Source organism: Thunnus maccoyii, chromosome 19, assembly GCF_910596095.1.
Source record: "Thunnus maccoyii chromosome 19, fThuMac1.1, whole genome shotgun sequence".
In the NCBI taxonomy this organism is placed as follows: domain Eukaryota; kingdom Metazoa; phylum Chordata; class Actinopteri; order Scombriformes; family Scombridae; genus Thunnus; species Thunnus maccoyii.
Window position 1 is genome coordinate 1,373,108 of NC_056551.1, and position 17,078 is coordinate 1,390,185.

Consider the following 17,078-nt stretch of genomic DNA (forward strand, 5'->3'; position numbering starts at 1 on the left):
CCGGTATGGGTCACTTACCTTGAAAAACAGGAACAGGTTAGAAGGAATTGTTAGAACATGAAGTAAAATTGCAGGCACAAATCAGGAAGGTAAACTTCACACACACTGAGATTATGCTGACACACCCCATCTGCATGTACTATGGACCAATCACAGTCAAGTATTGTTCAGCATCCAATAAGGATCTTTGTTACCATCTCATAGTTCTAACATTGCTGTTAAACAAGTCATACCAATATATTCTATGTGAATATTACACCAAGCACCAATCCTTGTGGTACACCTACTCAGCACTTCATATTACTGGACAGTGCATCACAAAGTTTTAACACATTGCATCCTACTGGATAAATATGAAGATGATGAAAAACTAATAAATATGAAAATGAAAAACTAAATATAGAGAGTTTTGACATCATAATGTCATGATCAAATGCAAATCTAAAAATACAGCACCAACTATTCTCCTTTATCATTTGCTTCAGACTGCATGTGATGTAGACCAAAGTTGCTTGTGTTAAGCTATGTTGTCAGTTGTTCAGTGACAACTTTTTCTGCAGCCTTTGGCAGTATCCTTAGGGGTCTATAGTTACTGGCTTCATGGTGGTCTCCAGATTTGAAAATAGAAGTGACAATAGTACATTTCCAGTCATCAGGGAAAGTGCTGAGTTTACCAGACAGGTTAATTAAATGAGTAATGGGGGAGAGTTTCAATAAGCATGGTATCAAGTTGAAAAGCATCTCTACATTTGGAGCTTCTTAAGGAGCTGATGACTTTGTTCACTAGTGTCCTGTTGGTCACAACCAGATCAAACACCGGCCTACAGCATCTATAGGAACAGTATTCATTTCCCTTTTTGTAAAATGTGTTCCCTAATTCATGAACAGACTTGAGAAAACAAATATTAAAAACAGAAAGGAGCACATTTTTGTTGAAAAGTGTATTAAGGAATATCTTAAGACAGTTTTAGGGCTGTCTTTAGCATTTAGGTACATATCTATCTCAGGCACATGAACTGTCACTACATCTTATTTATTAAACAAACAAGATCTCTTTTGCGAGTACTAACAGTCTAACAGCACCATGATGTGCTCTCATAGTTCACCAATCTAAAGGCTTCATGCAGTGTTAAGGGCTCTGGGAGGATTAGGAAGATCAGAGTTTCTAGAGTGAGTGACAGACAGACTTGGGAATAGTACAGAGCCCTGCTAGTGAATGTGATAATGATGGAATTAATGAGATGAGCAAGGAGGCAAAATGGCCCCAAGACCTGTCAAGCCACAACAAAAAAGGGCGTATGAAATCTAGTGAGATATGGGAAAGAGAGATACAGATTGTGGTAAATGTTCTGCAAATCATGGTTGGTTTTGAATACAGCTTTAGGAAACTCAAATGAATTTGACTTTGTTATGTATTAGGTGGTAGGAGAGTTGGTTGCATTGCCATCTCCCCAATTATCTTTATTTCCTGGTTTAAACATTTGGTTTTGTTGTCAACAGTTTTGTGAGAAACAAAGTAAAGGTTTCCAGTGTTTGATTACTACTTGCCCTGTGCATCAGCTTTGATGTGTGGCTGACATGTTCATTAATTAGCTTGTTAGACTCAGAGGATCGCAGCTTGAGGACCTCTGTGTATTGTTGAGCATTGCTTGGAATGTAACTGGAGTCTGTCTATGCAGTGCACATTTCAGCCAGGAGTAGCATCTGATCTGATAATCTAGCCTCCCACGAATTAAGATGTTTTCCAAAAATGGCAATCCAACAAACATGGCCACTTTCCACAGTGACTGGTGAAGTGTGTGGAGGTGTTAGGCAATTGAACTTCTCTCTCAAGTGCTCTTTTTTCATTCTTCACACAATTCCTTCTGTCACTTTTTGAGTGTACGACTGAAAATATCATGAATCCCTCAGAGGAGAGACTGTACAAATTGTTTGCTTTCAACCCCATTTCACCCTTGTTTCAAGTGTGGCCCTTTGGAACAGATAAACACTTTTGCCTTCAGACATGCTCAGACAACACTTTATATGAACTAGTTCGTTTGAAGCATAGTGACCCCTTATGAGTTCATTATGCTGATAACTGATGATAACTTTTTTCAAAAACAATCAACAAAAATGTCAGCGTCTAATTCTTCTTTGTTTTCCCTGCTGTACAAAAAAAACATACCATACCATGACCCTGAAACAGAGGCACATACCAAATACATACCCTCCTTAAAACTCCTGATTACCCCCTGCACACAGACTCAAAGTACAAAATGTGACAATGCAGAATATCAAAACATTATAAGATGTCTAAATATAGTGGTGATATATGTGAGGGTGAATGTTTAGTGGTGAATGGAGAAACACAGGATGTTAATATTGGGGGAGGGTAAGTCTAGAGAGGATGAATTAGTTCTGCTCTGACATTTTCCCGGGTGTTCAGTGCCGATGGTGCAATGATGCAGTGCGCTTCAGTTCAGTTCCATAGAAGATGCCCATAATGCACCATAAAAACCAGTGCTCACTATGCTCACTGACCAGAAGTAACACTACCACACTTCCAAGAGAGAAGTGACATCCTTTACACTGGATAGCCATCCACTATGTATTGAATAAGGGGACCACTTTGAGACATAAACCAGCTTTTTTTTGCTGTGTAACATGGTTTCTCCATTCCAGGTGTTACTGATTAGAGGAGTGACCTGCCTGCTCCACGCCTCAGCCAGGAGCAGCTCAAGAACAGTGTTCTTATGATGAGGGAGCCAGTCATTTTCGAGAACGAGAAAATGAGCAAAGAAAATTTTGCCATTTTGTCTAAATGAGGAGGACTCATACAGATTACAATTTAGTGTAAGCAATTAAAATAGAGCTACAATTTTACAAATATGCAACACACAAAATAGTAACTACATGTCCTAGTTTCTGCACTAAGATTCCAACTCAGTGATGTCATGCGCATACCCTCTGAAGTGCCCGCAAGCCACTTACAGAAGAGCTGACAGACAGTGTGAAGGCAGAGTAACACTCACTGCATGCAGACATCTGCGGCTGACAGGCTTCAGCCAATCATGGCCCAGCCTAAAAAAAGGAATGTTATTTTTAACCATTTCAACCTAAGGCTTTTTTTTTCTTTTGCTTGGTTTTCAGTCCATTTATTCACAGATATTTGATATAGTCACTACATGTTTCAACTAGCCATGACATATTGTATATTATTTTCAGGATAAGTTGGGCAACTCAGAAAAGAGTTTTTCATGAGCAGATACTAAATCAGGCTATAACATATAGGGACATACACATATTCACTGCTTTACAGATGGAGTAAATGTTAGTGGAGAAACTGGAATAATGAAACCTGAGAGACACACAAATAAAAAATAACAAACTTAACCATTTCCAAGATACTGCTGACCATTGTTAAGCAACTGTGTGTTAACAGCCAATGAGATTGTGCAACACTCTTGTTCTGCTGACCAGCCTTTACACATTGAGATGCAGTAATTAAAGCAAAATGTGTCACAGCCACTTCACCTTTGCAAACACATCACATTTAATTTTTCTTGGAATATTCTGCCGACCTGTTCCTTCAGCATGTGAAGTGCCATTGTCATTAAACTTCAGACATGATCACAACAATGATTCATTATGTAGAGAAAGAGAAAAAGTCAGTTTTTGTAGGTAAAGCAGACACCTCTTGACTGCACTATCCCATGCTTGGTTTCATTTTGTTTGCTTACATTATTGTAGCATTAAAAGTCTGCTGGTTTGATTCAACATCCCATGTCTTTAATGTTCGGACATAGCAACCTTTTAAATGCTACCACATTGGCAATATGTCTTTACTTATTAAATTGTAAAAGGTGAGTTATTTATTATTGACTTCATATTGTTCATGTTGTTACAGAGGTAACAACATGAACATATCTTTTAAATTATAGCTCTGCCATTGGTAATTTTAAATGAATGAATGAATAAATAAACCAAAAATTTGCATGAATGCAACTCATCCATAAAACTTCACGCTGAGTGAATGAATCTGTCCATTATCTGAGATTAGTGCAGTGCCTATTCAAAATGTGCCTGTTGGGAACGGGCTGATTGCTTGGCCTCTGTTCACTACTTCAAAGCATAGAAAAATTAATACAGTTGATGTGAGGTGTGAATGAGTATATACACCAACAACATGAAAGAAACTAACATTCTACTATACACATGATATAAATAATAGGCTAAGTACTCTAATAGTAAATAATAATAATAATTATAAGTTTTATTTATAAAGCACCTTTCATGACATAAAATGCAGCTCAAAGTGCTTTACAAAAGAAATATAAAATATATATACATACATACATACATATACATATATATACATATATATACATACATAAACACATATATACATACACACACATACACATATCAAAACGGGATAAATATCAATTAAGACATAGCAAAAGAGTAAAATATAATAAAATCCTAGAGAAGGGGTAAAATCATAGAGGTAAAAGAAAAATCAATTAAAGGCAAGGTCACATTAGTAGGTTTTGAGCTGGTTCTTAAAACTGTCAACCGAGGCTGCCTGTCTTATATGAGGAGGGAGCATGTTCCACATTCTCAGTGCATAACAACTGAAGGCAGCATTGCCATACCTCTTGCTGTTCCTTGGTGGCATCCTCAGCAGGCCAGCACCATGCGATCTGAGGGAGCGATTTGGAATGTACTCCGACAGGCAATCTGACAGGTGGGAAGGTGCTTGCCCATTCAGAGCTTTAAAAACAAGTAGAAGAATTTTAAAATCTATCCTCAATGTTACTGGGAGCCAGTGCAAAGATGCTAACACAGGAGTAATGTGACCCCTTTTACTGGTTTTTGTTAGAATTCTTGCTGCTGAGTTTTGGATGAGTTGCAGCTGATCAATGTTTTTTTTTGGCAAACCAGTATACAGTGAGTTGCAATAATCTGACTGTGAGAGTAAAATGGCATGAGTCAGTTTTTTAGCATCCTCTAGGAAGAGGTAGGGTCTGACTCTTGCGATGTTTCTCAAGTGATAGAGGGCTATTTTAGTAACGTTGCTGATATGATTGTCAAAGTTGAGGTTTTGATCAATAATGACACCAAGGTTTTTTACTTTTGGTTTTACCTGTAGGGCCAGATTTCTGAGTCTGTTTATTATTTCATCTCTTTGAGCGTCTGTGCCCCTGATAAGGACTTCAGTTTTGTCTTCATTTAATTTGAGAGAGAGCTGCCATTCATCCACTGCCCAATACTGGAGAAGCAGTTTAGCAGAGGACATAGGGCATCCTTATTGTCAGGTGCTACAAATAAATACAGCTGGGTGTCATCAGCATAACAGTGAAAATGAATCCCGTGGTTACGGATAATTTCTCCAAGCGGGATCATGTAAAGGGAAAACAACAAGGATCGAGCCCTGAGGAACACCACTTCTCAGAAATATAGTCACCAAGACTCACAAAGTAATTTCTGTCTGTGATGAAGGTATTAAACCAGCTCAGTGTGGTTCCTGAGAGACCAGTCCAGCTTTCAAGTCTGTTCAGAAGTATCTCATGATCAATAGTATCGAATGCAGCGGTGCAAGAAGAACAAGGACAGAAAAAGTGAGTGCAGTCTTGGTGCTATGTCTACCTCTGAAACCAGACTGAAATTTTTCATAAATATTATCATGTAAAAAGCCTCTAGCTGTATCAACACTGCCCTTTCCAGGATTTTACCTAGAAAGGGCAGGTTGGATATGGGCCTGTAGTTACTCAGAACAGAGGAATCCAGCATGTGTTTTTTGAGCAGAGGCCCAACTAGAGCAGTTTTAAGTGGACTGACTCTAAGGAACAGTTTACAATATCTAGTACATCAAGAATAAAACTATCTACGACTTCTTTAAAAAAGGAAGTAGGGATGGCATCAAGTGAGCAGGTGGAGGATTTCAACTGACAAATGATATTCTGGAATTCTCCTTCACTAATTTTCCTAAAATAATTTAGATTTCCTCGAACAGCACCGGCATATTTTTTATTAGTAGTATTCATAATACTAGTCCTGATGCTGACAATCTTATTTTCAAAGAACGAGGCAAACTCCTCACACTTTGACTGTGAGGGATGATGGACATGCTTGTTAAAGTGGGTGGGTTTTAGGAGACGATCGATGGTTTCAAAATCAAATTCTGGGGTTATTCCCAGTAGCGTTAATAATTTTAGAAAAATATGCCTGCCTTTCACAACGCAAAGCATTGTTGTAAACATAAATAGATGATGATAGATAAGAGAATCTTGCGGTGGACTGTTTGTTTTTCCTCCATACACGCTCTGCTCAACGGCATTCCCTCTTCAGGAGGCCTGTTTGCTCATTTTTCCAGGGGGAGGCCTTAGTTTGTGATTTCTTTTTAATTCTCTCCGGTTCCACTATGTCTAGAGATGACCTTAATTTTTGATTGAAGTGCATGTTCTTATATCATTTCAAGTAAAATAAGGGCTGCATTTAAAAATAAAATAATGTACATCCTAAAATACAGCAGATCAATCATATTGGGCTCTCATTATTCCTATTTTCTGTGACTTCAGTTCAGATTTGAGTGGGTATGTTTGCTCCAAAGATTTGTACTTTGTCTGTAGTGGTGCTTCACAATCACCACGGTCTCGGAACATATGAGACAAACTGGTTTTGAATTGCCAGTGAAAGTATTAGCTCTGTTTTGCACGCTTAACTACAGTCATTGTGTATCGGGTTCTGAGCGTTTCCAAAATGCGAGTGACCTACGCGCAACCATGTACCTGAACGCCTCCTGTGTAGTCACTCACTGCTGATCTGCTAAACATGCCGCTAATGCTACACTTTCTGTCTAGACCAGTGTCCATTCTTGATTAAACGCTGTTTTCGCTGTCTATTTCTCTTTTAAGAGCACTTCTCTCTGACTCGTGTCACGCCTCGTCTCTGTTCTCTCTCTGACATGCTGGAGTCAGTCGGCAGAGCCCTGAAGCTCCGCCCTGCCCCTGCAGAGAGTGAAGCAGCTCAATGATTGCTGGTGTATTCAAAGTTTATTAATATTAAATGTATCATGTGTCCAAATCACACCAAATTTGACACTGCACTCCCTTTGTTCCCCAGCCATACACCCACCAAGTGTGGAGTTGATCGGATGAACAGTTCAAGTGATACGCAAAGGACATACAGACAGAGATTCCTTCCTTTAGTAGATAGATGCTGTGCAAGTGATCACAGTTTGATTTATTACTGAGACATTATTGGTTGTGACAGATCCAAATCATTTCTATTGCTGTGTTTTCCTGGTGAGACATTTATTCTATTATTCTGTAGTGGACAAACTACTGTATCTAATGAACACAGTTTCTAAAATATGTAATGCCTTTTTTGTCAAACCTCAATCAATGTGGGAATTTCTGAGGGCAATAAAGAACATAACTTTTGCATTTTAAAATTTTAACACAGAAATAAAAAGGCAGAAAGTAAATATAGTGAAATAGGATCCAAAGTGATAGCTGCACCTGAAGATGTCATCCTATTGCCCCTGCTTGAAGCAGTTTGCCTGTAATCTGAGGCACAGCTTGCATGTAATCAGTGAAGTAATCAGTAGGATGGTGTAATTAACATGAGGACATATATATATGTCCACATTTCAAGGAGCCAGCTGAGGTGGTTTGGGCACCTGGTTAGGATGCCCCCTGGACGCCTCCCTCTGGAGGTGTTCCAGGCACGTCACTGGTAGGAGACCGTGGGCAGACCCAGAATACACTGGAGGGACTACATATCTCTTCTGGCCTGGGAACACCTTGGGATCCCCCAGGAGGAGCTGGAGGGCTGTCTGGGTTTCCTTACTCAGTCTGATGCCACTATGACCTGGTCTCAGATAAGCGTGGGATAACGGATGGATGGCATATGTGTGCAGGATTGTGCACTCCTCTGGATGTACTTACATTTGGAGCTAGTGAGTACAGTTGGGTGTTGAAGGCTGGTTTTGAATAATCCAAATATATATTTTCTGGTGCTTGGAGTGTAGTGTATAGCAAGGGAAAACCTTTTTGTTTTGTGGTCATTAAATCAGAACATGACCTTCATTGTGCTGCTATTGCATTCTGACAGTTGCACTCTTTTAAAAGGACATTTACAAATGTGCACTTGTGCAGTTGCTGCAGGATTTTAGGAAGACATCAGCAATATCAACACCATTATCATCCTCCATCTGCTCCAGTCTGAGCATCTGCTTGACCAGTTGCTCTATCTGGGTCAGCTCCTTCTCCTGCGGTGGTCTCACACAGGTTGCAGCAGCTTGTATTTTTATTCTTATTATGTAAGCAGTGTTTTCATTTCTACATTTTTCTTATTCTCCTCTTTTTCATTTCAAAAGAAGTTGAATAGCTTCTACTGCATTCAAGTTACAAACCTTTCTATGAATACAGAATATGATTTTCTTCCACAAAATATCTATACCTACCACACACATACACACACACACACACACACACACACACACACACACACACACACACAGAAATTACAGTAAATGGCTATCCATTCTACTTACCCACATGCATCACACCTCCACACGATGTCAGCCCTACATATTGTCCTGTTTTATCACCTGAGTTTCTTCAGAGATATTGCTGTCCAGTCAACTGCATCTTTTAAGGATGCCTGTCACTTTTCACCTGCTGCCTTTTAAATCATATGTTAAATTCATGCAGATTGCGAGTGCAGTCAGTGCCACCAAATGGCATTATTTATTATTCACCGGGTGTTGACTCATAAGTGACTGGCAGTAAATTAAAGGTGCTTTCACTGATTTCAATGGCTAATTCTTGACTGAACAGAAGCCAATATACACTCATTTACTATATAGAAAGCTTGAGACATCTTTATTTTATGACTACAAAGAAGAAATTGAATACTTAATAATTACATCATCAGCAGTGTGAGCAAATGTGACCAGACTTAATTTCCTCTAATGTGCCTAAATTGTGTAGAAAAACATTTGCTTTGGTGCAGGTGACTACTTCACAGGTGAAGGTGAAGCTGACGATTCTGCATCGATTCACAAATGTCAAAAATCGATTTTCTAAATGTTAGTTAATAACGTGATGCTGATGTTGATGAAAAGGCAGAACTCAACTGAGAGGGCAGTGCCACACCAACGCAGTCTACAGTGCACACATGCTAGAGTTATCTTGCAGTTCATCTTCAAAAAAGGCAGCAGTTGCAAGTGTTTTTTAATTTAATGACTAAATAATTACCTTTGCGAGATGAATGTGAAGAATATTGTGAACTTTCTACGCCGTCGCTCAGAGACTAACGTTAACTGAGCGGAGCAGTGAACTCCAGCAGTAACAAACAAGACCAGCTGACCAACACACACCGCAGCATCAAACAACGCAAACAAACTCTGAGGTGAAGAAAATAACTTGGTGCTCAGTCTGTTTCACCTCAACAACCCTGCAATGATGTCTTTCCTTGGAGCTAATGGTGCAGCAGAGAGGCTGCTCTCCACTACTGGAGACATGATGTTAATAACAACGCAGCGGAGCACTCCGCTTCCCCTCATTTTGTTATTCTCATACAGGCAGAAGACTGAAAGATGCCGAAGACTTGAGATGCGCTTGAGTCGTAACAGTCAGGTGCTCATATATACTGTCCACTGAAATCGATTTTGGTAACTGTAATCATTCTTCCTGTGCATACTGCCCTGATTCTGTGCAGAAATAAATTCTGAAGTTCAAGCAAAGCTACCATGAGGCTTCAACAGTCTTATTTCTACTTATCTCTGAGGAAGCACAGAGGGAATTTCATATCAAAAAGACTGTAACAGTTAGAACATACACACCTGATTTGTCTAACTCTGAGTTTTTGTCCCCCATTTCTTACAGTGGAATTGAGTTAGACACAGCCGATATGGAAAAAGGAGACACTATTACAGCCAAAAAAACCAAACAGTTTCAATGTACATATGGGCATATGAGTTTTGTTTAAAGATCGATTAGAAAAAAAATTAACCTATCCTGTAAGACTTGAAGGCAGATCAGTAAATTAGATCAGTAAATGTTGAAAGATGCTATGTGGTTTTGGAACAGTGCAAAAATGGAATGAATAACTGTGGTTTGACGTGACTGACTGACTGACTGTGCATCTAGGAGTGTATGCTACTTGCTTCATCTTCTGCCTATATTTAAAGATTACTTGTTCTGTACAGCAGTGGTGAACCGTGACCATTAGAGCTGGGTCTTCAGCTCAGCCAAAATGAATCAAAATAGCCTTTGTCTCTCTCAGGCCTGGCGCCAGGATGAAGTGACTGAAGGGGCTGTTAAAATTGTGAGCAATTTTTTTCATAAAATCAAATTCATTGCTTGAACTATGCAATAGCCTTAGGCTAAATAACGACAACATAAGGCTACTGTTTCAAAATCAAAGAATAGATTTATTAATCAGAGCATTCACAAAAATCACTCAAAATCATGCCTGCTGTTATTATTCATGTACAAAGGAAAGAAAAACACATTTGTCTCCAAACTTATTTAGTCTGCTGCTCAGAGCTTTCACAAATACACTACTATTTGCAAATAGGTTTCCAGGTGGACTGGCTGACAGGACACTAATCCTCACATAGCATGATGCTAATACAATGGGAAATCTCATAGAAAAATGGCAAAACCACCAGAGTCACAGCCTTACACTATTTAGCTTAAAACAATCACTAGACATGTACACAAAAATTGTCTTTATGAACTCATAATAACTTTTAAGATTTACCAGGAGCATTACCAACCAAACAACATGACATGGGAGTCTTGAATTAAGACATGACAAACATAACTACAGCATTTGTGGTGAGCTAAGCTAAATGCAAGATAGCTCTGGCCTTCAGGAAGGCCTAAGGGGAAGATTTTTGGTCCCACCACTATAAATCAAATGTGATTGGTTAATTGACCCGTCACTTTTTAAACAAACTCAAGTGGACCATGGGGGCTATGACCCTCTGTCCTAACCAATGAATGAATCAAAAGTACAGGCTCTTTGCGGGCAGGGTTTGCAGGGATGACCATTGCCGATTGGTCAAACACACACAGTGCAGCCTCCTCAACTTGTTCATAAAATTCATAAAACAAGGAAGTACTCTAGTATCGATTTAGGACCAGTTTAAGAGGAGGGGACATTTCTCTTCGTTTGATTAACAATAAATGTCAAGTTAGACTTTGCTGTTGGCTTCTGGACTTATTTTTAAAAAGACGAGAAAAAGAGAGAGAGAGATAGTGTGAGTGAGCTCGGCTCGCCACTGCGGCGGTGGTCGAGTGAGGAGAGGGAGCGGTGGTAGACAGTCAAAGCAGTAAATGAGAAAAAAAACAGCAGTTATGTTCTAAAGCAGAAATAAATAACCATCAAACACTCAACAGATGATTTACTGTGGGAACAGATGCTCCTAGCTTCATTTTCCTCCTCTGCAGTTCTCCTTTTCATTCATTCTTTACATCCAACTAATGTAGCAGTAAATACAGAGAACAACAGGACAAATCTGTGTTGTTTTTTCCTCATGTGTGAATGCTGTGTTTCAAGCACAGCTGTAATTTTTTAATTCCTTGTGGATCTAAACACAAACAGGAAATACAAACAGGACTGCACTCCAGCTACTTAGAGTTCCAAGGTTAGTTCCTGAGATTAGTTCCTCTGGGTCCAAAGTACCTGGAACTTTGGGTCGAAACAGGTCTATAGTTGCAGTATTGAGAAACAATGGGAAATGCAAAAACTTCAACACTTTGAAGTTTTAAACTGGAAAATACAACCACTGTATTGCTTGTTGTTAGAATAACCAGTTCTGGACACCTTCATGAAGATCAAGCCTCATGTATTAATATTTGGGCCTACGTTTGATGTTATGTCATCATTGAAGACAGCATGAAGTCAAAACTCATTAGAGGAACTTATTTTAGCCTTCAAATGAATATCTTGTTACAGAGACAGAAATGATGTCAAATTGGGAGAAGGCTCTCAGAATAGTTTGTTTCTTTGTTTCAAAACCCTTGAAGTTTTACAATAGTAACCCCAGGAGTATCCAGTGTTTTTAGATTTGTGGAAGCTGTGAAGCTCTTAATCAAACTATCATTGTGGGTCCATTGTAAGTGGAGTCATTTACTTTGTGTTTTACATTTTGCAAATGTGAGACACCCTTTTAACCTTTTATATACTAACTTGAGTTATATGTCAGACACAAATGTCAAATTGAACCATGTGTTAGCTATGGGTCTTTGGCCATATGTAATAGGCCAGTCAAACAAGGCAAACTTGATTAGGCAAGGAGATGTGTGGAGAGGATGTGTTGGTTTTCACATAAAACAGATCACATCGCTTAATATTTTATTTTGCATAAGCCTGAACACAGTAAAGAACTAATGGTCATTACTGAATATGGGCATCTCAAGTAGTCACTGAAAGACAGCTCAGCAAGTCTGCAGCTCTTTTTTGTCCCACAACCAAACCTGCCTGGTTGAATAAACATATGTGTTTAATATTTCTGCTTTGCTGGTGGAACAAATTTGTATTACCCAGATTAATGTCACTGACTGAAATTCTTTGTTTACCTCCCCAGGCCACATCAACATTAAAGCAACTTGATGGAGAGAACTAGAGGAGTCCCTTTAAGATGACACGCACAGACCCGCCTGACATACTGGTATCAACTGTGCATCGAGATATAAAAGTGATCCCCATTTCTTCACATTTTAAGTCCTTGCAACCCTCCAAACAATGTGATTCTATAAATTGCAGCACACTGGAGGACAGTAAGAGTAAAGTCAGTAAGAGGCACTGCCGTACCTTTGACTATAAGTCATTGGAGTACCCAAAATCACACAAATACTCAATGGAGTCCCCATACAGGAAGGCTGATAGGCATACAGCCAACCCAGATGTTGCCTGGAATGCTTTGGGCCATCAGCAGAGATACCGCTTTTCTGCTCCAGACATTTTCAGCCATAGGTTAACTCCTCAACCAGTGGCAGCAGATATGGCCAGTGAGGTAGCTGTCCCTGAACAAAAACGAAGGACCAGGTCAAAAAGTGCCCCTCGGGTCCAGACCAGTCTCACCCCTGTGTCTTTTGAAGGGTCCACATCTTCAGGGAGGAAGGGCAGGGAGTCACAAAGGGCTCCAAGAGACTCTCGCTGGAGACCAGAAGTATCACCGCGTAGGGAGTCATCCTATGCAGCAACTAGGGCTCATATGCATGAAGTACATCCCATTAAGTTGCAGCCTCAAATGAGTGACAGCAGTAGATATTCACCTAACTATGTTGCTGATAATTCTGAGGATGTAGGGCTGGATAAACCAGCAACTAGCCCTCATGTCAGGTGTCGAGTGGACATCAAACCTGATGACGCAGCATTACATCACTCTGGGAGGAAACAGGCTACACCTCAAATGGACATACCCTGGCAGAGGCACCACAGTGGGGGGAGTAGAAGCCTGACAGTGCCACGTCATTTCTCCTACTCTAGAACACCAACTCCCACTGACTCATTAGGTACAGAAAGTAGGCAAGCTTATCAATATTCCCGCAGCATGCCAAATAGTTACATACAACCCATGGAGATTCCTTTGCAAAGAATGCCTTCATCAGGTGATTACTATGGTAGGGAACGCAGAGCTCATTCCAGCCCTAATGTGCCAACCAAGTTCTTTTATGCAGATGACCCAGGGAGATATGTCACCACTGCTCCTCCTCAACCAAGTTCTTACTTTCATGATGAACGTTACACTCCAGGACAAACATACACTCCAAAAGTGCAATATGTGCAAGATCCAAGGACTCGAATGGTGCATGCTGTAGCTACAAGACCCTATTATTCCGAGATGGAGCCCTATCCATACTCTGTGCAGACAGGGTATCCCAAACCCTACACAGCAAATGAGCCAGGGCCATACATCATACAGACACCACCAACAAGAATATTTTATGGGGATGATCCAAGGTCTTACCAAATCCAAACTGCTCCGCCAAGGTTTTATTATTCCAGCGACATGTATGCAATGCCACCAGAACACCATATCCCAGCAAGGGCATATTATACGGAGGGTCGAAGACATGCTAGAGTCATTCAGGCACAAACAGATGACTGGTATGGCTCAGATGCATCTGGATATTCCACCAATCCTGCCTCTTATGTATCCCAAGTCACTCCAACCAGAGTTCGGCAAGAGCCTGTGTTAACGCCCTGGTATGCCAACCCATGTGTAGAACCTCAAAGAATTGGCACAGATTCCAAATCTTACTCAAGGTCCTGGGACAATATTCTCAACTCTCGTGTAGAGAGGGAACAGCCTCTTCCTGTTCAGAGAGGTCAGAGCTATGATGATCTTCTTGACTCCAGGAAGCCTTCAGCAGCCACAGGTGACAAACCACAACCAGTGGTAGTCAATCTCTCCAGTTCACCAAGACGCTATGCAGCCTTATCAATGTCTGATAACTCCCTGATTGACAAAAGCCCAACAGAAACATCAAAGAGCACCACTAGTAAACTCTGGTTTGTCACTCCTGAGATAACAATCACTGATAATGACATTCGAACTGGAAACCTTAGTAAGGCTGAAGGACGGTCTGCCAGTTGGGACATTCTTGACTCCAGAAGCACTGAGGGTCCAGAACTGTGTCAGCGTGACTTTGAAAGCTCAACCAAAGACAAGACACATGACAATGCCTCACTACAGCAAAGCCTTGAACAACTTGATGAGCTTCTGGCAGATCTTGTGACTGATTACAAGCCACCCAGTAGAAGGGCAAGTGAGGACATTCTGGATCAACTAAAGAAGCTAATTGATGAGGAAGAAGCAGTATCACTATCCAGAAAGAGCTCAAAGGCAGGTACAGAGGAACCTGCTCCTCTTGACAAGCAGCCAACCTCAATAAGAATGAATCCTGATGCTTTTCAAGATATGGACGGGGCTAGTGATGCAATGAAGAGTGCAGATGAGTGCTCCCCAGATCAGAGCCCAGATGAAGATGATACAATGATGTGTTCTAACAACAAATGCCGGCGGACAGAGACCCTGTTCAATGCTTGCCTATATTTTAAATCCTGCCACAGCTGCTACACCTACTACTGCTCTCGTAACTGTCGCAGGGAGGACTGGGACATTCATAAAGAAAGCTGTGTGTATGGAAGAATTGGTAGCACATGTCGTCATATCATCAAACACTGCCGGGAGACTGTTGAAGTCCACAAAGCCTTCTCCCGTATTGCCAAAGTTGGCTACCTTTCTAGAGGTAGAGGAGTTCTCTTCCTTGGTTTCCCAAACCCTGCATCATCCAGTAACTTTCTGCAGTATGGCCTGGATAGTCTACTTATGTCTCCTACATACCTGTCCCTCCGAGAGCTTGAAAGCTTCAAGGACAACCTAGGGGAGTACTGTAAGGAACTGCAGGAGGCTGGTAAAGAATATGACCCAAATGAATGTTTCATCTTGAATGTATCCATTGCTGTCGGTGAGCAAATGCCTGACGGGCCATCACCAAGGAATCAAGCTCCAACTGTCAGAAAATATGCAAAGGTCGCACTGGCTTCCTTCAGCCCTGACAGAAAGGTTCACAAGAAAGAGGGTGACATGGAAACGCTGATCCTCACTCCACCACCAGGAACAGCAGATATTGACAAAGAGGGAGAGGAAGGCAGGAAGGCCAGGGAAATCTGTTTTATCAATATACAACGGGAGTTAAGGATTCGAGGGGTTTTCCTACGCCACGAATACCCACAGGTGTATCAGCAGCTCTGTGAGTTTGTGGAAAGTAACAGAAGGTTCACACCCACTACTATTTATCCTATTGACAAGAGGACCGGTAAACAGTTTATGTGCATGATTATGGCTGCCTCTGAGCCCAGGACTTTGGACTGGGTAGGCACCCCCCATCTCCTTGATGACATTATTTAAGTGCACCTTTTGTTGTAAATATATATGTATAGAAATACATATATATTGTTACACATATTTATATATCAATCCAATTACAAACATTTGTAGATAAGTATTTTGTTATCAAATAGATATATATTCATGTCTGCTTGGTCAGTATTATTCTTTATCAGAATATTTCCTGTCAGGTGCAGAATGAGTACAGTACATTATTTATTTTAATCTTTTTAACAAGTACATAGTTTTTATCCACCACAAGTCATTTATCTGTATTTTGGCCATTTACTGTTACAACACTTTCCCTTTAGTAGGGATCACTAAACTGACATTCTGGTATTTTGATTTTTTCCAAATATTAGCTACTACTGTATGTTCTTTGAAACTTAGCTTCTTTAAATGAGAGTCAATTTCAATAAGTGAGTACAACATGACTATTTTTCATATGTGACTTAAATGGTATATCATGCAGAAAATATGAAACATTATTTTCTTAGCTACGAAAATGCTTTCTATGCAAAGTTGCTTCATGAGTTAAGTACCACGTTCCTATAAAAGGAGTTGTTAATTATATTATATTATATTATATTATATTATATTATATTATATTATATTATATTATATTATATTATATTATATTATATTATATACATGTCTGTAAAGAAAGATTTTGTCAAAGTTGAGATAAAATGTAACTGTTGGTGGCAACATAGATCCTCATCATAAAGAAAAAATGAAAACAGAAAAAGAGACAGTTGTGCTACTTGAAACATCTGTAAAAAAAAAAAAAAAAAAAAAGGGCACAGAATCTTACTGTTGTTTAGGTAGGACTACTATACTGAAAGTTTATGTTTTCCTCTTAACTGAGTCTAATGGTGTAGAATGGAGAATGGCTAAACTCAGTAATGCTTTAATTCTGCTTTACAGAATTAATGAAGCAATACTGAACTTAAAAACTGCCTCCACAATGAATATTGAAATGGTGCCAGTTACCAGCCACACAGTAGGTGTTGGCCTGTACTGTTCAGTTTGAAACACTGTGAATAATGAGAGTTATCTAATACAAAAACAAAACTTGGTATTATACCAAGAAATCATGCAATTTCATATAACACATATGAGTTGATAAGTTGTATTTTTAGATATATTTACAAATTAAAATATATGAATTAGCAGC

General features: G+C 39.8%; 1 protein-coding gene across 1 annotated transcript in view; it reads left to right on the forward strand.

The window, feature by feature from the left end:
- The window catches only part of ajm1 (apical junction component 1 homolog), a 29,809-nt gene extending 13,361 nt beyond the window's left edge, over window positions 1–16,448 (forward strand). The window contains exon 2 of the mRNA XM_042394224.1: window positions 12,590–16,448. Within this exon, the coding sequence (XP_042250158.1) occupies window positions 12,644–15,922 (3,279 nt within the window). The 5' untranslated portion in view covers window positions 12,590–12,643 and the 3' untranslated portion in view covers window positions 15,923–16,448. The remainder of the gene's footprint in view (window positions 1–12,589) is intronic.
- Window positions 16,449–17,078: the final 630 nt, after the last annotated feature.